The sequence below is a fragment of the Rhincodon typus genome, chromosome 16 (genome assembly GCF_021869965.1).
Source record: "Rhincodon typus isolate 14 chromosome 16, sRhiTyp1.1, whole genome shotgun sequence".
Lineage (NCBI taxonomy): Eukaryota > Metazoa > Chordata > Chondrichthyes > Orectolobiformes > Rhincodontidae > Rhincodon > Rhincodon typus.
Genome location: NC_063347.1, coordinates 21,478,372 through 21,505,019, shown reverse-complemented (window position 1 = coordinate 21,505,019; position 26,648 = coordinate 21,478,372). Strand labels below are relative to the sequence as shown.

At 38.3% G+C, this 26,648-nt stretch overlaps 1 protein-coding gene across 3 annotated transcripts; it reads left to right on the top strand.

Moving 5' to 3' along the window:
- Positions 1-577: 577 nt before the first annotated feature.
- Positions 578-21,904, top strand: tamm41 (TAM41 mitochondrial translocator assembly and maintenance homolog). Of its 3 annotated transcripts, XR_007263894.1 has the most exons (9): positions 615-923; positions 4,580-4,762; positions 10,558-10,650; positions 13,051-13,201; positions 13,775-13,920; positions 14,024-14,189; positions 17,751-17,791; positions 21,154-21,216; positions 21,345-21,363. XR_007263894.1 is itself a non-coding variant. In XM_020510958.2 (8 exons), exons 1-8 carry the CDS (start codon positions 792-794, stop codon positions 21,419-21,421), a joined length of 1,011 nt encoding a protein of 336 aa, XP_020366547.1. In that variant the 5' UTR covers positions 578-791; the 3' UTR covers positions 21,422-21,904. The 3 variants fall into 3 exon arrangements, 2 of the variants coding, with proteins under 2 accessions (XP_020366547.1, XP_020366555.1); XM_020510958.2 differs by lacking the exon at positions 17,751-17,791 and having other exon boundaries at positions 578-923; positions 21,345-21,904; XM_020510966.2 differs by lacking the exons at positions 615-923; positions 17,751-17,791 and adding an exon at positions 2,104-2,313 and having other exon boundaries at positions 21,345-21,904.
- Positions 21,905-26,648: the final 4,744 nt, after the last annotated feature.

The window sequence follows — 26,648 nt, the reverse complement described above, 5'->3', positions numbered from 1 at the left end:
TCACCACTACCTTCTCAAAGGCAACTAGGGACAGGCAATAAATGCTGGCCAGTCAGTGATGCCCATGTCCCATGAATGAATAAAAAGTATTAGAGATGGCTAACAGATGTTGGCCTAGCCAATGATGCCCACATCCTTTGAATGGATGAATTTTAAAGTCATAGAGCTTAATCTTCCAGTTTTTTAGGTGGGAAGACAACTTAATTAGGCAGGATGAGCTCAGGAATTTCCCCTATGGTCACCTCTACTTCTCTTCACCTGTTGGAGCAGCTCCTTAATGCTTACATCTTTGACCAAGGTTTGTGTACTTGTTTCATATCACCCTTTGTTGCTTGATGTCAAATTTTACTTTATAACCTTCCGGTTATGAGTATTCATTTTATTAATTTAGAAGGTGCTATGTAAAAGTGAAGTTTCAGTAGCACGTACCACTTCATCAGTAGTGGGGGCACGGATATAAGATGGCACAAGATTTCCAAATTCCCCTTCATACTCAGTTTGACAACTTGCTGCATTGGCCATTGTCTGCCCTTTGACCAAGCCTCAGCCCCAAGGTCAGCCTCTGCCTGTTGTGCGCAGCCAGTGGGACCTGCAGCTTGCTCCTCCTGCCGGAAGGTGGAGCAGTGAGTGCGCTGGCGGCTGGCGGCGAGCGGAGCCCACAGCGCAGCCCCCTGGCCCTCCGACATCATGGAACCGCCTGGCTCGTAACTTTACTTCGGGGGCTGGTCCTGGGCCTTTATAAATAAAAAAAAACCCATCGCGGAAGGGGCTGAGTGGTAGTTCGGGACGTTATGTCGTTGCCGATGTTGCAGAGTAACAGTGGATTGATGCGGAGGATCCTGGCCCATTTTCCCCGGGATTTGAGCCTGGCCTTTGCTTACGGCTCTGGCCTGTTCGGACAGACAGGACACTCAGGCCCCAGTGTAAGTCAGGGAGACCCTGTATGAGAGGTGCTAACATGGGCTGTGCTGGGGGAAAAAAGGGGGTTATCCTTATTAATTGTACAAAACTAGGACATGGATTTGTAACAATGATACTGATATAGGAGAAAATACTGCGGATTTGAAATAAAAACAAAACAACATGCTAGTGAAACTCAGCAGATCCGACTGCATCGGTACAAAGAGAAATAGAATTTAATGTTCTTTGGAATTGAAAGGGGTTGGAAAGTGATTTTCATGCTGTCGAGGAGGAGGATCTACTGGAACTGATGGTGAAGGTGCTCAGAGAGTGTAGATGTTGGTAAAGGAGTGGTGGAGATGTGAAATAGGTGCAAATGAAAGATGTGAAAAGGGGAAAATTTTGAGAGCAAAGCCAACAAGAAACAAACCATGACCAGGGAATAATCAAAATGAAGGGCAGAAGTTGTACACTGTAGTTGTTGAATTCAATGTTGAGTCCTTGAGGTGTAAATTATCCAAGTGAAACATGAGTTGTTGTTTCCCCTGCCTTGCTTTGAGCAGAATGAAAATGATAGCATGGGAGCAACTAGATAGTCAAGGTCATTCTTATAGATGGTGGAGGTGTTCCTCTAAGTGGTCACCTATTCTGCAGTTGGTCTTGTGAATGTAAAAGAGATACATTGTGAGCAGCATAATGGAACTGATATTTGGGACAAAATTATTGGTCACAGAATAAATGTGTTCTAATTAAAGGAAGATTGACCCTTAAATCTGTGCTATCGGGTTGAACTAACTTGACTGACTTTTTGTTTTGGTCCCAAAAAAACACTTTAAGAAAAATGTATCATTTGTAGCAAACCGAAATGGTGGGCAGATCCACCTCTGAAAGTCCCTTTATAATTTAATGTTTTCATAATGATTATTTTAAAGATTTGCATTTGTGTGTTGTCACATCTCAAAGTGTCTAACATAACGATGAATTACTTGAAGTGCAAGTTACAATGTTTGCATGAGATACAAACGTGCAACAGGTTAGTTCTCACCTCACTTTTCTGTGGAATGTGTGTTTAGGGTGCCTTTTGACTTTTTTTTAATTCTATCGTGTCTAGGAAGTTAAAGTTATCCTTTTTATATTGTGTCTTTAAGTGTAATAGAGGTGATATTGATGAATTCTTTTTATTCTGTTTCAGTGCGAGTCCAAATCCCCCATTTATTCCACACCAGCATGAAAGGTGTTTTCCCTCAGTGATTGCACCACCTATGGAAGGATTTAGTGAAAAAAGGGAGCCCCTGAAAATCTAAAAGTAGATGTCAGGAAATCTCAAATGGAGTCCTGATTCGTAGCTGAAGAAGGAGGTTAAGGATGGTATCAAATTGAAGGAAGCGCTGCATAAATCTGCAATAATTATTGGTAGGTCAGAAGATTGGTCAAAAGAATGATTTTGAAAATACAGGGGGAAAGTATTAGCAAAACCTAGCTGTTAATATAAAACAGACAGGAAGGGTATTTACAACATTTAAATAGGAAAGGGGAACTAAAACTAGCATTTTAGTTCTCAAAGATTCTTGAAAATCAAGAGGTGAATAGGAGCAAGGAAGAGGTCATGGAAAAACTAAGTCCCAAGGACAATATTCCCTCTAAGCAGCACACATGCAGTCTCTGGAGGTCTGTGCATGGCGATTGATGTGATGTCGTTTGCAGTATTGATTCACTTCCAGTTCCAGAAGCTGCTGCCACGCATGGACCTTGGAGACCCACACAGAAGAAAGAGAATTAGCAAGAATGTTGTTTAAGAACCTGTTGGCCTACATTCTAGTGTCTTAAAAGAAGTGGCTGCCGAGATAGTAGATTCATTGTCTATAATCCTTCAAAATTTCTTAGAATCTGGAAACGTCTGGGTAGATTGTAAAATATCTAATGTGATACCTATATTCAATGAGGGAGGAACACCAAACAGGAAACTATAGGCCAGTTAGCCTAACATCTGTTACAGGGAAGCTGTTTGAATCCGTTATTAAGAAAATTGTAGCTGAATATTTAGAAACTCAATGTGATCATGGCTTTATGAATGGAAATTGCAGGAGGTAGCATGCAAGATGGATAATGGAGGACCTGTGGGTGTAGTGTTCTTGGATTTCCAGCGGGCATTGTCAATGACTGACGAAAGGACTGAACGTATGGTAGCTAGATTTGCCAGTGATACCAAGGTAGTTCAGAATGTAGATTGGCAAAAGGAGGTAGAGAGTCTGCAAAGAGATATATGCAAATTAGGTGTGGGCAGAAATTTGACAGCTGAAGTAAAATGTCAGACAATTTGAACTTATCCACTTTGCAGGAAGAATTGAAAATTGGAGAGAGATTGAAGAATTTAATGATGTACAGAGATCTGGCTGTCCTGGCAAGTGAAATGATGGCATATATTGCCAGGAAAATGGAATATATAAGTAGGGGAGATTTACTCCAACTGTATTGGACCTTGGTGAAGCTACACCTGGAGTACTGTGTACAATTTTGGAGTTTTAGTTTCTGTATTTGGAAAAGATAATATTGCATTAGAAGAAATTCAGAGAAGGTTTTTTTTGATTCATTCCTGGGATGAAGGACTTACCTTTATGAAGAATGATTGAACAGGTCATGCTGACATTCTTTTGAGTTTAAAAGAATGCAAAGAGATCTTACTGAAACATTATAAAATCCTCCTGAAGTGACTTGACAGGATAGATACTGGGAGTATACCTTGTTTTGTGGTGAGACCAGAATTAGGGGTGGCAAGGTTTAAGAATAAGAGGTCTTCTTTTAAGGTGAAAATGTTTCTTGCACAGTTGTTAATATGTGGAATTCTCTTCCCCAGAAAACAGTGGTGACTGGATCACTTTATATTATTCAAAGCAGAGTTAGATTCGTGATGGACAGTGGAGTTTAGGGCTGTTGGGCAGATTGGAAAGTAGAAATGACACCACAACCAAGATCATCCACAATATTATTGAACTGTAGAGCATGCTCAAAGGGTTGAATGGCCCACTCTTGCTCTTCCATCCTATATTCATAGATGATCAACTGCAATTAATAGCTTGACTAATAAGTCATTGCTATAAATATTATTCAACAGATACTTGTGTAATTAGAAATTAACCAGGAGATAAATAGAAGACAAGTTGTGATGTGGAAAAGAACATTCAAAATTAATGATGAGTCTAAAAAGCATGAAATTCTTGGCTTGAAGGTTTCATTCTGTGGCCATTTCATACATTATTTAAATAATCTTTATTATTGCTGTTTTTTGTCTTCCCAGTGCTTACTGTCTCTTTAATGCCTCATACTCTTGGATACCTGTTTGTGTTTACACAAGCACCAATATGGATCAACAGTACTTAATGTTTTACTCAATATTCACTTTCCTGTTTAGCTCACACTTTGAAGTTTAAATTTTCACGGTGTGAGGAAACAAAATAACAATGCACACGCTCAATCTGAGTAAGTGTGTGGGCACAAGTGAAGTATTCTCTAAGTATTTGACCCTGATTTCTTCTGCATAAAACTGGAGTTGCTTCTGTCCTTTAAATAATGGATTAATTTATTGTTTAGTCTGTTGCAGTGTCTTTTTCATAATGTGTGTTATTTAATTCATATTTATGTTAAGATTTACTTGTAACCAAAATATATTATTCATTTTTAGAACAATATGCTGGATTTTGTCTTTGCTGTGGATGATCCTGTGACTTGGCATACGATGAATATCATGAAAAATCCCCGACATTATTCATTTTTAAGATTTTTTGGACCAAAACATGTTAGTAAAATACAGAATAATTATGGAGCTGGAATATATTACAATACATTAGTGCCATGTGATGACAGGGTGAGTAAGCCTAATATGAAATGTAGCTTTATAATGTTGACCACAGGAAGCACTGTTGATCATGATATATAAGTTGATCTTTAAGCGTTGACAAATTCTTCCACAAACATGTACCAATTTGTATACTGAATGTAAAGCGTGAACTTTTTTGGTATTAGTGTAGGCAATCACCATTTTGAGATTGAAAAATCTTTATCTGGTCACCATGCGTGATCTGCGGTCTGAGCATATCTTAAACTCCCTCACTTTCTTGGCAACATGACCTGTTTTATCCGATCCCATTGATTACAACATATTTCTGAGCTCGAAAGTTGAGACCAACTCCTAATGTGAGTATCACTCTAAACAATTATATACTATCTAAAGCAAGGAACTTATATCAATTTATATGGTGAGTTTAATCCTAAAGATACATTCTGGCGCCAGAAACAGGTGTTTGTACTATTTGCCAGGCTGACATCAAAATCTAAGTTGGATGTATATAGTTCTAGTTAGAAAATTGTACTGAGAATTATTTAACCCATTTGTATTTCATCAAGCGTTTGTACTCCCTCCAGAAGCACCTTTTAACTACAGGGAGTACTCTTGCATTTTTTTCTATGCGTACGCACATGCTCATGGTCAGTTAGCTCAGTTATCTGGATGACTGGTTTGCAATGCAGAGTGATGCCAACAGCACAGGTTTCTGTACCAGCTTGAGGTCACCATGAAGGTCCCACCTTCTCCCTTCCTTGCCTGAGGTGTGGTGACCTTCAGGTTAAAACTTCTGTCTAATGAGAGAGCAACCCTAAGATCCTCTGGGACTGACTTTTTAATGCACATGCTATTAAGCCAATGATCACAGTTACTGCATGCTGTGCTTTATTGGTGTCAGAAGTGTAGCTATGTTAAACTATGTATACTGCTGTATATTGTTGTACACCCTTTAATCTACAAAGTTTAATTTGTGAGAAGCAGACACTGGGTAAGGTTATAATTTAAATCTATATCAAGAAACAAGTCAAAACTTAAAGTAAGCCTGATTTAGAAATTATGAGGCTATAAACATTCTAGCCGTTCTCTTTCTCTTTCTCTTTCTCTCTCTTTCTCTCTGTTAAGAAATTTTCGACTGCTGGGGAACTTTGTACATTCCAAATGATGAGCTTACATATTTACAAAAAAAAGTATTATTTATGAATTTTCCTTGTTCATCAACATAAGGAACTTGCCAAGCCTTCCCCAACAGCACCATCCAAACCCATGACCTCTACCACTTGGGAGGATAGGGGCAGTAGATGCATGGGAATACCACCACATGCAAGTTCCCTTTCAAGTCACACCCCAGTCTGACTTCAGTTATGTTGTGATCCTTCAGTGTCTCTGGATCGAAATCCTGGAACTCCCTCCTTCACAACACTGTGAGTGTCCCTTTGGCCCAAGGTCTGCAGTGGTTCAAGGAAGCGACTCCCCACCGCCTTTTCTAGGTTAACCAGGGATCTACCATAAATGTTGGCCAAGCCAATGATGCCAAGTTGCACGAATGATTTTTAAAAGATGTCAGTAACACACTTCCCTTTCAATCAGAGGGATCTGATTGAAGTTCCATTCTGGAGACTGGATCACAAACATCTAGACTGATTCCCAGTGCAATCCTGAGGGTGTGCAGCATTAAAATAAGATCTTGTCTGCTATCTAGGGTGAAGGATGCTGTATAAATGCAAGTCCATTTTTACTGACCTAAATTAACCCGATGTGCCATTTTAGCTGAATGTCATGCTAGTGTTTGACTATGATGTGTGACAAGTTAGCTGTTACAGTTGGGTCCTAAATTTCTTTTTAGAACGTCTATTTTATTCCATAATTGAAAACTTGTTGAATTAATAAAATTACAATTTTGTATGGAATTTTGCCAAATCAAAAAGTTCTAAATAAGGTATACAATATAAGGTTGAATGTGTTTTGTCAGCGAATACATAATTTGAGTGTGACAAAAGCAAAGTTAATAAACTGGAGAAAGGCTGATTTTAAGGACTGAGTAGAACTTCACAGAATCACAGAATTATTATGGTGCAGAAGGAGGCCATTCAGCCCATCAAGCCTGCTCTGGCTCAGTTATCTAGTGTTAATCTTCTGTCTTTACCCCAACAAAATCACAGAATTATTACTTTGTTCAACTAAAAGGAAAGGTCAAACTAAGCACTAGTGATACACCATGGATCAATGAAGATACAGGAGAACATTTGTAGCTAAGTAAAGAGATCAAAGATCAGTGCAGAGAACATTGCTGTTCAAAACTTGTATTACTGATCTGGTTTTGGAATAAAAGACATAATTTCTAAATTTTTGCATTATTCCAGTTTCGAGGGTGGCATTCATACTCAGTACAGAAAACATGTACACTGCCACATATTATGGAGGACATTAATGAACTTGCAAAATGTACAGATAACTGGTGAATGAAATTCCACAATATGATTAGTACATTTTGTTAAGAGGAAGGGGAGATCTTTTAGTATTTGGCGGGTATGAGTCTAAGTGCGTGAAAGAACAAGGGGATCACAGAATACATGTTCACCAATCAGTAAGAGTCATGCCATAGGTTAGCAAGGCCCTTTTTTTTAAAAAAAACCAATCAATCAATAAACAGATATTTTGCATCAGCCTTTATGGTGAAAGATACTTTGAATATCCCATTGATACCAAAGAATATGGGGAGAAATTAGGTGTCATCACCATCACTAGAGAAATAGTACTGGACAAACTAATGAGGCTGATGACTTGAATCCGAAAACAAGTAGTTACGAAGATATTGGATACATTGGTTATAATTTTCCAAAAATTCTTAGACTCTGAAGAAGTACCAAGAGTATAGGAAAACTGCCAATGTGACACCCTAATTCAAAAAGGGTAGAAGTTAAAATGCAGGTGACAGTAGGCCAATTAATCTATCCTCCATAATGTTGGAATGTATTGTGGAAGAAGTAATAGCGGCACATTTGGAAAATCATAATCTAATCAAGCAGGAGCAGTATGGCTTCATGAAAAGGGAAACTGTGTCTGACTAATTTGTTAGAGTTTTTTAAGGAAGTCTAAACCAGACTTGATTGAGGGGACCAGTAGATTTGTTGTATTTGGACTTCCAGAAGGCATTCAACAGGGTATCTCACAAATGGTTAAGTCGTAAGATGAAAGCCCATTGTGTTAGAGGGAGGGAGTACATTAGGGTGGATGGAGAATTGGCTAATGGGCAGGAAACCATGAGTGGGGATGAGAGGTACTTTTTCAGGTTCACAATCCTGTAACCAGTGGGGTTTCACAGGGATCAGTGCTGGGACAGCAATTATTTACAATATAAATTAATAACTTGGAGGAAGGAAGCAAATGTACTGTAGTCAAATTTGCAGACAACACAAAAATAGGTAAAAGGCAAGTTGTGAAGGGATACAATCAATTTACAGGTTTAGGTAAGTGGGCAAAAAGTTGGCAAATAGAGTACAATGTGGGCAAATGTGAAATTGTTCATTTTGGAAGGGAGAACAAAAGAACAGGGAAATGGAGGAAAAGGGACTTGGAGGTACTTGTGCATGAAACACACAAAGCTAGCAACAGGTACAGTAGGTAATCAGGAAGGCTAATGGAATGTTGACCCTTATTTCAAGGAGTATGGAGTATAAAAGTAGGGAAGTCTCTTACTGCAACTATACAGGGTGCTGATGAGATCATATCTGCAGTACTGTGAGCAGTTTTGGTCTTTTTTTTTAGGCAAGTATATTATTTCATTGGAGACAGTACAGAGAAGGTTCACTAGGATGATCCTTGGTGTGGACGGATTATTTTATGAGCAAAGGGTAAACAGGTTGGGACTCTACTCACTGGAGTTTAGCAGAATGAGAGCTGACTTTATTAAAGCACCTAGGATTTTTAAGGGGCTTGACAGGGTAAATGCTGAGAGGATGTTTCGCCCTTCGGAAGAGTCTAGGAACAGAAGGCAAAGCCTCAGAATAAAGGGGCGCCAATTTAAGACTAAGATAAGGAGGATGGTCTTCTCTGAGGGTTGTGAACATTTGGAACTCCTTGCCACCGAAAGCTGTGGGGCAAAGGCCTTGTGTAAATTTCAGGCTGAGGTAGATTTTGATCTCCACGGGAAATCAAGGCTTACGAGAGAAAGGCTGGAAAGTGAACGTGAGGAATGTCAGATTAGCCGTGATCCTATTGGATGGCATAGCAGGCTCAAAAGCCAACTGCTGTTCCTATTTCTTATAATCTAGCAGAAGGCTTTTTTTTTTGTAGAAAGATAGAATTGAAAAGAGGGAAGGTTGTGCCAAACATGCATTTTAATTTGGGTCTGACTGCAGTCGTTTATATAGAATCCCAACAGTGTGGAAGTAGGCCATTCAGCATATTGAGTCCACACCGACACCCTAAAGAGCATCCCACCCAAACCCAGCTCCCAACCCTATCCCTGTAACCCTGCATTCCCCATGGCTAATCCACTTGGCCTGAACATCCCTGGACACTACAGACAACTTAGCATGGCCAATCCACCTATCCTGCACATCTTTGGACTGTGGGAGGAAACCGGAGCACTCAGAGGAAACCCATGCAGACACAGGGAGAATGTGCAAACTCCACAAAGACAGTTGTCTGAAGCTGGAATCGAACCCAGGTCCCTGGCACTGTGAGGCAGCAGTGCTAACCACTGAGCCACAGTGCTGCCCTAAATATGCTCTCTAGTTTCGATCACCTCTCCCCTAGGGAAGTTTCCAGCAATTGTGGAGTTCTTTGTTTCATTTTAACCATTAATCTCACATTTTGTTGAATTCGATTTGCACCATCTGCTGTGGTGAGATTCGAACACGCATCCCCTGAATATTATGCTGGAACTCTGGATTACTAGTCCAGTGACATTACCATTACACCATTCCACCACAATTAAAAGTGCTACATCCAATTGTCATTACTGTATCATAAAAATGATATGGAAATGCTGGCAATGAGAAATGTGTGGGCATACATATCAGGAAAGGATGTGCAGGCAGGGCCAAGACAATTGGCCGGGGGTGGTGGTGGTGGGGTTTGGGGAACAAGGCTAATGGATGACAGAAGAGAGGTATTTAAAATTTATGAAGGTTTTGATTGATTGGAATGCAGAGAGATTATTTCCACAGGATATTTCCTGCAAAGAGGATAGCAAGAGGCTATCAATATTAAATAGTCACTGAGAAATCCATTAGGAAATACATATGAAATTTTTTTACCGAAGTGTGGTGACAATGTGGAACTTGCTACCACAGGGAGTTGTTGATTGAAAGAATATAATTGCATTAAGGTGAAAGGTAGACAACTGAGGGAGAAAGAAACAGAGGATAATGGTGGTGGATATAGATGAGGAAAGATGCAAGGAGGCCCAAAGAGAATAAATGCTAGCCTGGACTGGTTGGGCCAAATGGACTTTTCTGTGTAGAAAAAAAAATTAATTCAATGTAAAATGCTATCCCATAAATCGTAATTAACTTCAGATACCATTTAACCAAACTTTTCAAATTCAGAAGAGAGAAAATCTCTTTGCAAAAGCTGTAAACTGAAGAAGGATTTCTAGTTGCAGCTATCTTAAAGGCCATTGAAATAAAATATTTAAATGTTGGGGATTCATTAATATATCTGATATGTAAACATTGCAACCCAATATTTGCAACAAAATTTTGAAAATTATACTTAAGCAATTACAAGATTCTAATATTGAAGAAACAAGACAATCACGATTAATACAATAAGTGAATAATCTGCTGGAATCATAATGGAATACTTTTTTTCAGATAATCAAGTATGGCGTCATCAGTACAGGAACTCTGATTGAAGATCTTCTTTATTGGAAAAACTTATACATTGCTGGAAGACTGCATAAACCTGTAGGTTATGTTTATAAGCTATAGTAGCTTTTTGAGTTTAGGACCAGGTTGGAATGCTCATTGCATTGGAACAGAATTTGAAAACTTACTGGATGCTGATATCAGTTTGATCCGATGTTACCATCCTCACTGGGGAGCAATATATTAAAATAACCAAATGTACTGAATGACTCCCAAATTAACAAATTACCAACAAAATTCCATTTTCTTTGAGCTTTTATTAGAATTGCACAAATTGGAGCCAATGCAAGTTAGGCATGAATTAACAGATTAATTGTACTTCAAATAAAAAATTAAAATTTGCTTAAAATAATGATACAAAAAATATATCCTGCGCATCACAATCAATTTGCATCACACCCTGCACGAATTGGCTACTACACAGCTCCAAAATATGCTACTTAGTACTCTTGGCCTACCTTGCGTGAATACAATCTGACATTAGTTTCAATCTTTTTGATTTCTGAGGTACAATTATCAAATGAATCCTCTCTCCATTGCCTCTGGACAGTCCTGATGGTGTAGTTTTGTGGACTTGCTCTTGAAATGAATGCCAACATTGTGTTTGCCTTCCTAACTACCAACTAACCTGCATGTTAATCTTAACAGAATCCTGAACTAGAACTCCTAAGTCTCTTCGTGCTTCAGACTTCCGAAGCCTTTCCCCATTTAGTAAATCGCCTATACCTCTTCTTCCTACTGAAGTGCATAACCTCACACTTTGCCACATTGTATTCCATCTGCCAATTCATTGCCCACCCATGTAGCCTTCTGCAGCTTCCCCATTTCCTCAATGCTACCTGTCCTTCCACCTATCTTTGTGTCATCTGCAAACTTAGCAACAATGCCTTCAGTTCCTTCATTCAGATAGTTAATGTATAATGTGAATAATTGCGGTCTCAACACTGTCCCCTGTGGAACTCCACTAGTCACTGGTTGTCATCCTGAAAAATACCCCTTTTCCTGTCTCTCTATCTTTTGCCAGTCAGCCAATCCTGTATCCATGCCGGTACCTTGTCTGTAACATCACTGACTCTTACCTTGTTTAACAGCCTCCTGTGAGGCACCTTGTTAAAGGCCTTCTGGAAATCCGAATAAATAACATCCACTGGCTGTCTTTTGTCTAACTTGCTCATTACTCCTCAAATAATTCTTAACAGCTTAGTCAGGCATGACATCCCCTTAACGAAGCCATGCTGACTTAGTCCTATTTTACAATGCACTTCCAAGTATTTTGCAATCTTATCCTTCATAATGGACTCTAAAATGTTACCAATGACTGAGGTCAGGCTAACCGGTCTATAATTGTCTGTCTTATGCCTGCCTTCCTTTTTAAACACCGTGTTACATTAGCCGTTTTCCAGTCCTCTAGGACCCTGCCTGACTCCAGTGATTCCTGAAAGATCACCACCAATGCCTGCACAATCTCCTCAGCTATATCCTTCAGAACTCTGGGTTGTAGTCCATCCAGTACAGGCAATTTATCCACCTTCAGACCTTTCAACTTTCTCAGCACCTTCTTAGTGATGACACTCCACAGCTCGCCCCTCCCACCAACTATCTTGAAGCTCTGGTATACTGCTGGTGTGTTCCGTCGTGAATACTGATGCAAAGTATCTGTTCAGTTCCTCCGCCATCTCTTTGTTCCCCATTATTTTTCCTCCAGCCTCATTTTCCAGCAATCTAATGTCCACTCTTGCCTCTTTCTTACCCTTTTCTATATCTAAAATTACTCTTGCAATTTCTCCCATCAGGGTCTTTCTATCTTTGCGGTTTCTCAAGTCTACCCACATGGATTCTGTGCTTTCTGACTCCATTTCACTGTTGCTTTTGATTTTCATTTCTTCCTAACAAGACATCCCTGCCCCCTCTGCTTAACTGCCAGTCCTTTTGATAGGAGCGTGTCCTTGGATATTTGGCTCCCCAGCTCTGATGCCCTTGCAGCCACGTCTCTGGTTCCCACAATGGTATACCCTCTAATTACAATCTGCGTTACCAGCTCATTTACTGTATTTCATATACTGCATGCATTTAAGTACAACACCTTCAGTCCCGTGTGGATGGGACCTCTTCTCATACCAGTCCCTTTTATATGATATGCCTGAAGTTAAATTCCTGAGCTTTGCCGTACTCTCTGTCATATTATTTGTTCTTTTATAAACCTTTGCTGAGCTCCCCACCTCGGTCGATTTTTTGCATTATAGAGACCTTCATGCAATACTGCTGATGAAAGAGAATAATTAGGTCAGTTGTTTCCTGGATCAATTAAATAAGAAACTGCTTTGGTTGAGTTGCTACTCCAGGAAATGGCTATCTTAACTGTGCAAGAGGTGTTTCACGTGCTAATATTCTGTACGGATGGGCTGCCATAGCATCACTGAAATCTATGTTCATTTTCAGGTGAAGATATTAATCCAAAATGAAAATGGCAAGTTACAAAATGCACTGGCTAAGAATCTGAGAAGTGCAGTGATCGCAGCATTTCTTATGCTGCCGGAATCTTTTACTGAGGAGGAGCTCTACATTCGTATTGCTGGACTGTCCTACTCAGGTTTATTTAGTTTGTAGTAGCTGTTGATGCCCCTTAGAAATGTTTCAAATAACTGAATAGCAAGTGAAAATCCATGCACGTTTTTTGACTACAGCTATTACATTCACTCATGTCAGTTGAATACTTTAACGTATTTGTTCCTCCACTGTATCCTTCATTTTCATTTACAACTCCATCAATGAATTTGTCCAATATTATCCCTGTGGTCCTTTGCATCCCCATGTTCCTTCCAAAATGCTGCTTTCCTCTGACTTTTCCCTCACCCTTTACTTTGCTTCTCTATTGGTTAAATGCCCCTGTTCTCTGTTAGTCCTCACACCGATCTCTCCTTTCCAACTTTTTAAGAGATTTAAAATTCCCCACCAACCAATCTCTATGTACCTTTTCAATGTCTCTCTTGCTAGCGCAGTGTCCATAAAACAGCTGGGGTTTTTAAATATTTAAAGATTCAATTATAAATATAAGTTGCTTTAATATTGTTATCATAAACGTCACTTCAGGAATTTAAGACATTGGAAGATTTGAATTTGTGTAAACACTGTTTGTAATGGGATTAATTCTCTTCTAAATCAGGTGATTTTCGAATGATTATTGGAGAAGACCGATCAAAAGTAATGAATATTGTTACAGCAAACATGGAAAACTTCCAAAGACTTTACAATAACATTTTACAGGAGTGCCCTCAAGTGGTCTACAAGCAGCAACTGGGTAAATTAGAGGTAATGGCGCTTCAATTCAGAAACATGTTGGATGCAGTTTGCTGCATTAGTGAACGTAAATTCTATTATTGAACAGTGATAATCAATTGTACTTATTTTTAAGCTTGATAAAAGTCCAGAAGGTCAATTCAATCAATTGATGGCTTTGCCTAGAACTCTTCAACAAGAGATAACCCGTTTGGTAGACCAACCAGGGAAAAATAGAGATGTAGAAGAGATCTTGCTTCAAGTAGCCCAGGATCCAGACTGTGGATTACTAATACAGCAAAGTAAGTGTTTAAATATTTGTCATTTTAGTTAACGAATTATAAACAGGACTTGTAGAATTTTCTTTATGATCTTACAACGATGTTGTACTTTTGAATAGAGTAGACTCTGATTCTCAATTCTCTCCATTGATATTTTCTATATAGGCAATATTTGCCCAGTGTTAAACATTTATTTCTGGACCTACGTATTCCCATAATTTCCCCTTTCCTGGATTGGTGGGATACATATTCAGACTAGCAGGACCTCCGACGCAATGTGTTCCTCCAGATGACATTTTTAGCCTCTGAATGATTTAATTAGTCCTACACTACCTGCAGAAAGTAAACTTTCTGAGAAATATATTAAAGACTTTCCTTTAGGTAATGAAAGAATGTGTTGCTTTTGTGCCTACAGAAGCTGAATGAAAGAATAAGTTAGGAGAATGCAAGATGCCTCTGGTTAATGAGCAGCACAATGTTCACATTCAGTTCAACAATGTGAATCGAGCAATCAGGAACATATTTTCCTGAGTTGCATAACATTGGATGCCAGAAAATGGGAGATGGCACAAAACGATAACGCAATTGAATACTTTTCCTTAAGCATTTTTGTTTATCCTACCCTCCCAGATTCCAGATTTGTTGGAGATAAACCTAAGATCAATAGAGCTGCCAGCCTGTGACTGGTCAGCAAGGCTCACAATACAGGTTTTCCAACACCAGCACCACCCCCAGCCCCGCCAGCATCCAAAGTCCTTCAGACTATGTGAAAGGCTGCTGCTGTGCTACAAGATATGATGTGCCTTCCTTACAAAAGGTGATATGAAGCTCCTGCTGACTCTCCCTTCAGCAGGCAAGACCCCAGTTGCCTTCAAGATTCCACCCAGATTGTTTAAAATTAAATCTTCCCCATGACCTGCTTCATAAACATGGCTACCAAGTTGTGCTGTGATTAAGTCAGACTTTAATGTTGTGAAGCTTGTTTGATATATTGGTGATTAGTTTTGCATTTTAATTTATCGTGAGACAACTTAATAGTGTAAAGACTTTACTACATCCCCAAGAATTAGCTCCTTTATTAATTAAAAATATGGCCATATGTCTTGCGTGGCAAATTACTTGGAAGTACCTGTAACAAAATTACCAAAGAGAGTGCATGCTTTGATTATTCTAAAAATATGTTCCTGAAAATGTCCTTTTTTAAAATGTTTTGTCCAGACTGGTTTTGTAAGCTGGAGGCAGGAAGATAAGCTTTTTAGCTGCTCTGTTGCATTGCCTTCCAAAGCACTTTACTCTACATTTGCAAAATCTTTATAATGTTAAAGTTTTTAAGTTGCAAATTTGGGTTGATTCATCTCCAGTAGCAAATGCTGTCATGGATTTCAAGCTTGAATGGCCCTTTTTTTTTTTAAAATGAAAAATACAAGTTTCAGTTGGTTATTTTTATAACCAAGTTGTTTTTGTATTATGAGCCTTGGTCTCGGTGATGTCAAAAAAATGCAGAAACTGCATCTATTTGAAGTATTTGCCATACCTGGAATACTCAATTTCTACTGTAAATGACTACTCATCTGAGTTTCACGGTGTTATTAGACATTCCTAAACTAGTTTCATAAGAGCTGAGTCAAGCCTGAATAATCTGTTACCACATGCCTTTTAAGGATAACAAACATGGAACTTTAACAAAAACTGTCACATGCTTTACAGACAATTCCATGTTAACCCATTGAAGGTTGAAGTTTCGTTAGTCCAAACTTTCCTGGATACTAGTGAGGCAATTTGTTGCTTTCTCTGCATTAACTTAGGCTGACTAAAAAGTAGCCAGCCATCCGGGTAGGTCCTGGAGCCTTTTTGAGGAAAAAACGTACTTTGTTCATATAATTTGTAAACATCCATTACTTAAGTGTGATACAGTTCAATTTCTTTCAATATATGGGATGTGGCACTCCCAAGTGTCTTGCACAAGTTACCATTACAGATTAAGTTTCCGATTTACATTTCATGTCAAACATTCTTCAGTTCATATAGGCCAAAGGAGTTATGTGTTGTGGTGAGAGAACCTTAGAATGGGGCTGTTCCAAGCTTTAATGTTGTTCTCAGCACATAGTCCTGAAATTGAGAATGTGCTAGCTGCAACACCATTGTACAGTTCTTTGTACTGGGAGATTAGCATGATTCAGGCAGACCCAAAGTGTTTTTCACTAAGTTGGTGGTCCTCCAGCAACAATTGATATTTATTTGTCTCTGGTCCTTGAAACAAATGGAAACAGTGAACATGAGCTGGTAACTTTTTTGGCCTGAAACAATGCTCTGGAGTCAGAAGGCTCACTGTTGCTCCAAAAAAAGCTAAATATCGTGGAAGCTGAAGCTCTCAAATAAAAACAGTGTTGGAGAAATTCAACGGGTCTGATAGCATCTGGAACTGGAACCATTGCGCAAATCAGTTTTATTAAACTCCGCATTAACTCTGTCTGCCTGCCTGTCTCTCTCTGTCTCTGTCTCTCTCTCGTGCTCTCTCTTGCTGTCTCACGCGCGCTCTCTATACAGATTTTGCCAGGCCTGCTGAGTTTCACTAGCAGTTTGTTTTTATTTCAGTCCCGCTTGCTCCACATTACAGTACATTTAAAAATAAATAAATTTACCTTTTTATGTTTGTGCCTCCTGCAATCTTTAAGTACTTAATGTGGAAGTTGGAGCACAGCATGCTGGTTAATGTTCCCCTTTAGTTCTAACTAATGTTGGAGAGAAATCCTTTACATACTTGTTAGGCCTTTCTTGTGCTAAAGCCTATGAAATGCAGCCATGAGGAATATCTAATAATCCCCAGGACAGCTTGTGTTATCAGATGTATAAACAGGCACCTTTTGAGACACGTGTCAACAAGTCAAGTTAGACCTTCTTGTGTCCATTTTCACTATTAATTCTTGGGCAATCCCGCCAACTTGAAAATCACCTATTTATTCCTACTCTTGTCTGTTAGCTAAACCTCAGTTCATGTTAATATACTGTCCCTAATCTTGTGTAACAATCTGTGCGTGGCACCTCTTATCAAAAGCATTCTGAAAATGCAAACATACTGTATTCACCAGTATCCCTCTGTCTGCTAGTTACATCCCCAAAAAACTGTTAACATTTATTTAATAATTGGTGCACAATGATGTAATTTTAGCTTGAGTCACATATTGTGCCATTCCAAGAATTTGAGCCTTTTTTTTTTACATTTTATTGTTTCAGTCATTCAACTTTAGTTTCTGTACCGATAGTCAATTATTATCATATAAATAACGTGCAAACATCACAATAGTAAATTCCACCAATGTGTGACTAATTTAGCAAATATTTCCAAGATCTTGTAAAATGTTTTGTTTCATTTTCCATACTGAGACCCCTGCAAATTATTTAAAATTTACTGCATCCCCTTCGCAAACTCTAACAAACGCTATATTCCCTGCCTTCTGGCAGCATACTGCAGCTTGCTGTATGATGTGCAAGTGGTGAAGTCTGGGTAAAATGTCTACATTTTTAACTTTGTTTTTTTCCATGCTCTCTCACCATTCCAACACTACTCCTACCCCATCCCAGGAAAAGAAAAATGTGACATCTTCTGCACTCTCAGTAATAAGGTACATGCAATAACCTGATATGTATCTCTTACCACTTATCAGTTCTCAACATTTTTACACTACCAGTCAGCACTCTACTATTGAAGTCCCGTGCTCACTTTTCTTTCCTCTTGCTGCTTGAACTTTTTCTCAACCCTTCTTTCCTAAAATTACAAAAAAAGGGGTGGATTAAAGCATACTATTTCATATGTATACCAAATCTGCCACCTTTTCTAGAAGATGAATGGGTCACTTATCCCCAAGCATTGGTATACTTTAACCAGCGGAGTGTATGGGATACTCACTTCATTTTCCCAAGCTATACCAAAGACAATAAATATTCCAAAGTAAAATACCGCATATAATTGTAAGATCAATGTGTATACCTAAAAATATAAGCCAGGTTTATTCAATAAAAGATAATCCAGAGAATTTCCATAATGAAACAAATACTTGAAGATTGTTAAATTTAAAATCGGCATAAGGTATTAAAATGTTCCCTTCAAAATACATTTCTTACACACGCTAATTTGTAAATATTTACAAATAAGCTGTCATTTATCTACAAGACATTTGGATGAAAAAGGCTATAATATTTTCTACATGCAATGTTTTTCTAGGGATAAAACTTAAAACATGGAAACCCACTGTCCACTGGGTATATATATTTTCATCAACCCATTCAGACATGCTACGACATATTTGGAACAAGTGAAACTTAAACCCAGGCCTACTGATCCAAAGATACATCGAACAGCACAGTACAAGAACAGGCCCCTCAGCCCATTGTCTTTGCTGACCATAATGCCATTGTAAACTGATCGCATCTGCCTGCACATAGTCCATATCCCTTTATTCCTTACCTGTTCATGTATCTGTTTAAATGCCTTTTAAACTTTGCTAATGTATCTGGTTCTACCATCTCCCCTGGCAAAATGTTCCAGGCACCTACCACCCTCTGTCTTTTTAAAAAAAAAAACTTTGCTTGCACATCTTTAAAATTTCCCCTTTCTTTTAAAACCTGCGTCCCCTAGTACTTGACATTCCATGCTGGAAAAAGATTCTGACTATCCATCTTATCCACACCTCTTAATTTTATACAACTTCAATCAGGTTGTCCCACAGCCTCTGATCCTGTAGCAAAAACAATCCAAGTTTGCCCAACCTCTCCTCATTAGCTAATATACACCAAACCAGGCAACATCCTGGTAAACCTGTTCTGTACCCTTCTTATGTGTGGCAACCAAATTGCACACAGTACTCCAAATGTGGCCTAACTAAAGTCTTATACAAAGGTAAGGACAATGCCATTGCATCACAAAAGTCCCTCTGCTCTCCTTAGAGATATTTTCTTCTAACCACCTGTGCAGAAATATTATTACATATCTTTAGAGCAGGCAAGACTTGAACCTGTGCCTCCTAACTCAAAGTTAGCCCCTTACCTTGAGGAATGCACCTTGCCAGTCTGATTGCCATGCACTAAAATTCAGGAGGCATTTTGAAGGGACATGAAGTGCAATAATAGTGTCCCTACCTTTTGAGCCAGGAAAGCCAGATTCAAGTCCCACCTGCTCCAGAGATGTGTAATAATATCTCTAAACAGGTTGATTCAAAAATATTTAGTGAGGTATTTTGGTTAGAGGAGACAGTCCTATTGTCACTGGACTAGTAATCTAGGATCCGAGGCTAATGTTCTGGTGGCATAGTTTCGATTCCCACCATGATGAGATAGTAAAATTTGAATTCTGATTTCATTCTGGAATGAAAGCTAATGAGGCATTTAAGAGGTCTCTTGCAGCTCAGTGATAGTTTCCCTACCTCTGGGCCAGGCAGCCTGGGTTCAGGTCCCACTTACTGCAGACATGTCTCAACATGTCTGAACTGGGGTTGTTTAAAAACATCTAGTGTGGCATTTTGGAGGGCTGTTGTGGTGTAGTTGTAGTGTCCCTACCTCTGAACTAGGCGGCCCAGGTTCAAGTCTCATCTGGTCCAGAAGTGTGAAATAGTGTTTCTGAACAGGCTGGTTAAAAAAGAGCTGCTATTCAGGCATTCAAATTTATTGTTTCCTTCCCATGTTTTATGAATATACCATTCAATTTTAGAGTGTCCAGTTGCAACGATGACCTATTTAATTTCAAAACAGAGGCCATGATATCAACAACGCAGACTAATTAATAACCATTGAACATGAATGAATTGCCTGGTTTTCTAGCTTGCTTATTTGCTTTGTTTTTGACAAGAACCATGTGAACCAATTTTAAATGACATTTATGTGATCTACAAAAATGCTATGAAATCTTCCTTATTTACATCTTGATGAAAACTGTTTTCAAACTCCATACTTTGGATTTATAGTTCCTTCTGATTTTAATTTTGTGTACACATTAATGGCCCAAATCTTTGAATCATTGTTGGAATCCTTTTCAAAGGTTACCTACCTACGATTTTTTTATTTTTGGGTATATAGTAATGTCCAATCCTTCATAACAGAGATGGTGCAGCAATCCTCTCGGGGAGCACCTTGGAGAACCTCTGTAGAACACTTGTCTGTGTTTTATGGCATTGGCTGCCATATTCCAGTAAATGTTTAAAGACTCAGGGCCTCACTAGGAGAGAAGGTGAATGTGTAAGTTAATTGGATTAGAGGGTAGGGTGACAGGTGAATGAAGTAGATTAGAATGGCAAATCTGGCAACCCGGAGCCTGACGATCTGGGCAACTATTCCTCTAATCTGTGCTGGTGTGCGTAAAGCAACAATCAGCTTGTGAACAAACATTTTCATTAAGGTGCACCCACGCAGAGTTGTTCAATTTTAAAGGCATCAATAATGGAACAAGCCAGCTGCACACTACAAATAGAAGTTAGAGAGAACATTGGTACCACACAAAGTCTGACATGGGGAATAACTGTTACAAACTTTATTTAGTCAATGTACATTAGCATCTTTGTGTTTTTGTCAAATGACATTTCTTTGTTTGTCATTTAATTAGCTAAACCAAGTCTGTGCACCAGTTATAAACTGATTACAAAGTTACTACAGCGGTCTATGTTCTGCTGTTTCTGTCATAAAAACCTTTGAGCAGAAATTTGGGGACAGGTGGCAGGAAAGATCTTGAATGCGAGTTATTAGGGAAACAGCAATAACAACTGGAAGACAAATGCAGGAAGTCTGTCTTGAGTTGAACCATGTCCTGCATGCACCCTGAAATTTAAAACTGTTAATCTAGGGGCAAGTTAATTTATATGCAGTCTTTTCCAAACTGTAGCTTCAACTTTCAGAGCTAACAGCAAAATATAATTTTATTTAAATATATCGTTTGGACTTCTGTAGCATTTCTTACTTTCTTGCCAAAATAATAGTATTTTGTTTCTCCAAATGCTAGGTGTAGCTGGTATCGTAAAATCCTCGAGTATGACCCAAAGTGCAAAAGGAATTCTTACTGCTGGTAAATGTTTTTTTTTTCCCATGTAAATAGTTGTACACTATAGACTATTGATTGCCAATGGCATTTCAGCTGACTGCAAAGCTGTATTAAAATCTCCAGACATTCTCTCATGTTTCATTTGCATTTAGGTGTGAAAAAAACAGTTACCTATAGCATGAAGAAGCTGCATAAAATGTGGAGAGGATGGAGAAGAAAATCGTCCTAACGTTTGCTAACTATTATTTAAATTTACATTTGAAAAAGACAATTTTAAATAAAGCACGCTAGCTGTGAGCTTTCATCAGTGGCTGGGATTCTTTGTAACTTATTAAATGCATGTTTGCATCATCTTTATATTGAGAGGAGGTTACTCTTGCATATCAGTGTCATTAATAATGATGAGTATTTTGGAAACAATTTTCCTGTAAATATTTTATGAAGACAAGTGCTATTTGTGATTTACAATATCCAGCATTATAATTCCATGGAACTTTGTAAGTGTGTAAATTTTGTTACTCATAGGTGATTAGTTGTCAGGTGGTTAATTAGGATCCAATCTTCTTGGAAATTGTGCAGATCCCTCCAGATCCATGTGAGCTACAGAAGTTGGAAGATCTTTTATTCATGTCATATTGTTACTTTGCTGACTCGTAAGTCAGACGCATGAACCAAGACATTGACATCATAATAAAGCTTCAGCTCATGTGAATTGTTTGGTTTCGTGGATTTTTTTTGTGTCTCAGTCTCTCAGAAATAATTAAAACCTTATCTTTATTTGTTTTTTCTATGATTACTATATTTTTAATTTAAATAAAACTTTTACTTTTTCTGCTGTGTTTAGACATAAATAGTTCTTGTTTTAGTGAGTGTGGAAAGAGTGGAAGATCAGTAGGGACCATAGTTCAAATTGTGGTTTTTTTCCTGTCTGCATACTTAATGCCACCGCATGTGGTGAATTTGCTTACTGCATTACAGGCAAGGTGAAGTCATTACAACTATCCATTTTTGAAACACTAGTTTACTTGTCACCTATTTCAGAACCAGTTTTGCTAAATGGATTGTATAGCAATAATTGTCATTAGGAAGTACTGTATCCGAAACTGAAACACTTTGCTTGGCAAAATATAAGTTAGTACCATTGTTTGTTTGTCTTTGGATTGATTGGCTTTCATGCCAGTGAATTACCGTTCCATAAGAGAATGATTCAACAGATGGTTTTATGTTCACCCAGTTGTTAGAAAGTTTGAAATGCATTGAATTCCAGTACATATTGTGTTTCCTGCATCCCTTTATAACCATTACCAATAGTTCCATATTTGCAAAGGATTCGTTAGAATCTAACTGTCGAATATTGGTGAAAAGAACCGTTTTGCCGAAGTTTTCTGTCTTGCATTCATCAGAACAACTGAAGAATGCCAATTTCAAACAGCTGCAACAGGAGAAGGGGGTGCTGATTTTTGACAAGTCAACCATTATTGACTGGGGCGTGGCATGAACAAAACAGCCAGCTACTATAGTATTGGGTACGCCAGCTCCCAGGCAGTTCAATTAAGGTGCAAGGCATAAACATATTCCTTTTCTTTTGATTCACGTACAGAAACTCATTATCCAATGTAACGCTATTATAGGTTCATTTACCCTTTCTAAACTCAACTGATGATTTTAAATTAGCTAGTGTAGCTAACTGGTTAGGATTTTTGGCGAGTGTTGCTCTATGACAGAATCTCATCTAACAGTCACTATTTTGTTTTGGGTTGAGTAAGTGCAGACTGGTTGAATATGGTTTTTAATCTCCATATTCCAAACAATTGAGTGAATCAAATAGCATGTTCCATCATCCAGCTGTTTGGAATGTACAGCCTATTCACCTTGAGTCACACCAGCACTTGTATTCATGTATGATTTTACTGAATTATATGGTAGTCAGAATGTTGTTTTGAACTGACATTTGTATCCAGTTAGTTGCCACTAAATAGTAACGCATGAAACAGCAACAGAGTGTATGTAGGCAATATACTCCAATGATTTGCTGATCGAATAGTGCAGTATGTTTCTTCAGTTGCTTGTAATAGGAAGAATACATAAAGTTCTCAACCAGCCCATACTTGCAATCCTAAACTGAAACATCTACTGTTACATGTGATTCTGCAATTAGGAAACATTTGCTGAATAATCCTGAGTATGCTGAGGATCATAGTAATGACCAGTTTAAGCTTGTAAGGTGGCTCATTTACATTTGCTAAAGGTGACATTCATTCATATTTGTGTACCCTATTCTCTGCAAACAGAAAGAACATGTTTTACTCATACCTTATTTGAATTACCCACAAGCTTAGTAAATCTGTAGTTCCCTGGTGCTTTCTCCATGGCATCCCTTTGGCCAGTAAGGGATGACTTGCCTACTAATCTATACCTTTTCTCTTGTAGTATAAATTGTGGTCATTCAAAATTTAGCATCCTTGTATTTGTCCTGATAAGTGCAACATGAAATATGTTGCAGTAGAAGGGGTGGCACAGTGGCTCTGTGATTAGCATTCCACCATGGGGCGACTGTGTTGAGTTTGCACATTCTCCCCATGTCTATGTGGATTTCCGCTGGGTGCTCTAGTTTCCTCCCACAGTCCAAAGATGTGCAGATTAGGTGGCTGGGTCATGCTAAATTGCCCATGGTGTCCAGGGGTGTGTAAGTTAGGTAGATTAGCCATGGGAAATGTAGGGTTATGGGGAAAGGGCAGGGGTGTGGGTCTGGGTGGGATGCTGTTTGGAGGGGCAGTGTGGTCTTGTTGGGCTAAATGGCCTATTTCCTCACTGTAGGGATTCTATGATTTTAATGTGTGTCTCTCTTCAGCAATATTCAAGTACTGTGTTATTGAGCAACATGCATATGTCATGCATACTGCTTGGATGTTTTGCTCAGTCATTGGATAATCCTTGTCTAGTGTGGATTGATTTTTATTTTGCTAGTTCCATCTGCCAATTATCATCTTGGAGCATGCTATCTTCCATCCACAGAGATGTTGCTCAAGCTTTACTTCCAAGTGGCTAGTTATTAATTGGACAATGTCAGTTACAAAGAATCAAATGTATTAATAAGCTTGTGCTTAGAATTTCTTAGATGTCTCAGCTGTAACTTGTTTGAGTCAAGCATGGTGATGTTTGGCTCAACATACCACTCGATTCCTGTTGGTGGCAGTATTGGGCAGGTACAGCCAAATGCCTTACTAAATTAAATCTATAACACACACTGAAGTTCAATTTTTTTTTGCAACTTTTACAAGTGTTTTGAATATCCCTGGTTAAAATAGTATCATTAAAATTGTAAATTTAATACTGAATACCTACAGCAATGCAAAGTTGCATGGAAATGTGGATTCATAAGGCTTATGTGTAGGCATGACTGGGTTTAATGCCTGAGAATACATTAAACGAAGTTTTCTGGCATTTTAGTATTTTTTTTAGTAAAAGTAAAACAGTTCCTCCAGCATTTTCTGTGTATGTTTTAGTGTATTTTACACTGTTTCAATGTATCTTTGGATTTGTTTGGCATTGTCTTTTCTATTAAGAACATTGCACTACTAGGGCCAGAATGATCAATTTATTTATGTATCTAATCTTCTTAACAATTTTTGAGCTATTGCATCTGTTTAAGGTCTCAAACATACAATGAAAAATAAAGTTGTTATTTTAATGTTGTTTGTTTATGACTTGAATCCAAAACTTTGCAAGCGCATTCCAGTTTTATTTACAGTTTGGTGAAGGAAGGTGTTTGACTTTATTGGATATTCACTTGGAGCAGTTCAGTTTAGCAGTTCTATAATACAGCTTCAGTTCAGTGAGCCATAATACATTGAACACAAGATGGTGTACTGCCTATAACTTTATGTGATAATGCCTTTTAGACCGTATTGTGAAAATATCTAAAAATAAAAGAATTATTATAATGGAGCAACCAATGTTAATTTTTTTTTTACAGCTTCTGTTTGACCATTTATTCACCCCAGTGTGTGAATTCTCATTTCTTCTTTCTTGATTCATAACTACCATTCAATAAAATATCTGGCACTACATTTGACTACTACGTTTGATCTGTCTCAGTGATTTACATCCACTGGAATTTCGACAAAGATGCTCTGTTACTGAAGAATTTGCATATACTAAACTCCTTCTCAGTTTTTCCAAGCATTTCATAGAAAATGAATGATTTAAGCTCAGTTATGAAATCTCCCCAATTTTTATACACTATTCAGGGTACAAAAGAAATTTAAAGTCACCTTGTAAAGGTGGAGTTGCAAAGTGAATTCCATTAGATATTTCCGAACTAAACAGAGTTCTTGCAATTTCCAGCTGCTGCAGCAGTAGTTTGCAATAGTTTATTTTCTCTTCCATGAATGGTAGAACAAGTGAAAGGTGTATTGATCATCCAATATTTTAAATTACATTTACACAAGGTGTATTTGCTTTGCATTGACTTCTGCATTTTCATATACACAATGTAAATTTTGCTGTAATTTGCCTCCACCTGTTGAAATTTACAACTTGAACTGGTGGAATTGTAAGTTAGTAATGACTTTACTCATCGTTATGAGTTCAGAAGCAGTCCTCCCCCTAAATAACAGGTCTGAGCTTAGGAATATGCCCAAGGTAGATTTACAGTAGTGAAGTTACATGATGTGTGAATGCAGCTAAATATAATGCATATTTTAACAAGTAATTGAAGATATTGCTGGTGGAAGACAGACAATGACAAAACAATTAATTCATTTGTTTAGCTTTGTGGGTAACTTTGACACTGATTTACAGACGTATGGAAGAAGCTTTATATCATAGAATCCTTACAGTGTGGAAATAGGCCATTTGCCCCAACAAGTCCACAGCACCCCTCCGAACAGCATCCCACCCAGACCTATTCCCCTGCATTTTCTACGTCTAACCCACCTAACCTAAACATTCCTGGACACTATGAGCAATTTAGTATAGCTAATCCACCTAGCCTGCACATCTTTGGACTGCGGGAGGAAACCGGAACACCCAGAGGAAACCCATGCAGACATGGGGAGAATGTGCCAATTCCACACAATTGCCCAGGGTGGAATCGTACCTGGTGCTGTGAGGCAGCAGTGCTAATCACTGAGCCACCGTGCTGCTCAACTGTATATATCAAACAATTTGTCAAAATTGTCACAAAATAATGATTTATGGAGAGCAATTTCTCATAGTGCTCCCTTTGAAAATTGGATCAAAAAAATTGTGATTGTCTTACTTTTTTTGTATTATTGTCATCACCATATTTTAGAAGAAGTTCCTATACACTACAGCATCACCATATTTTAGAAGAAGTTCCTATACACTACAGCATAAGTGATGAGAATAAATGATTGTTGGTGGCCTGCAAATTAAAGCATATCTGATACAAAAGTATTTTTCCATCATTTTCATTAACTAACTGGACCAAC

Excerpts from the sequence above, each read along its gene's own strand:
- tamm41 (XM_020510958.2), top strand. The coding sequence starts at position 792 with ATGTCGTTGCCGATGTTGCAGAGTAACAGTGGATTGATGCGGAGGATC. Across the intron at positions 13,202-13,774 it reads TGCTGGACTGTCCTACTCAG|GTGATTTTCGAATGATTATT; the intron begins GTTTATTTAGTT and ends CTTCTAAATCAG. Across the intron at positions 21,217-21,344 it reads AAAAGGAATTCTTACTGCTG|GTGTGAAAAAAACAGTTACC; the intron begins GTAAATGTTTTT and ends ATTTGCATTTAG.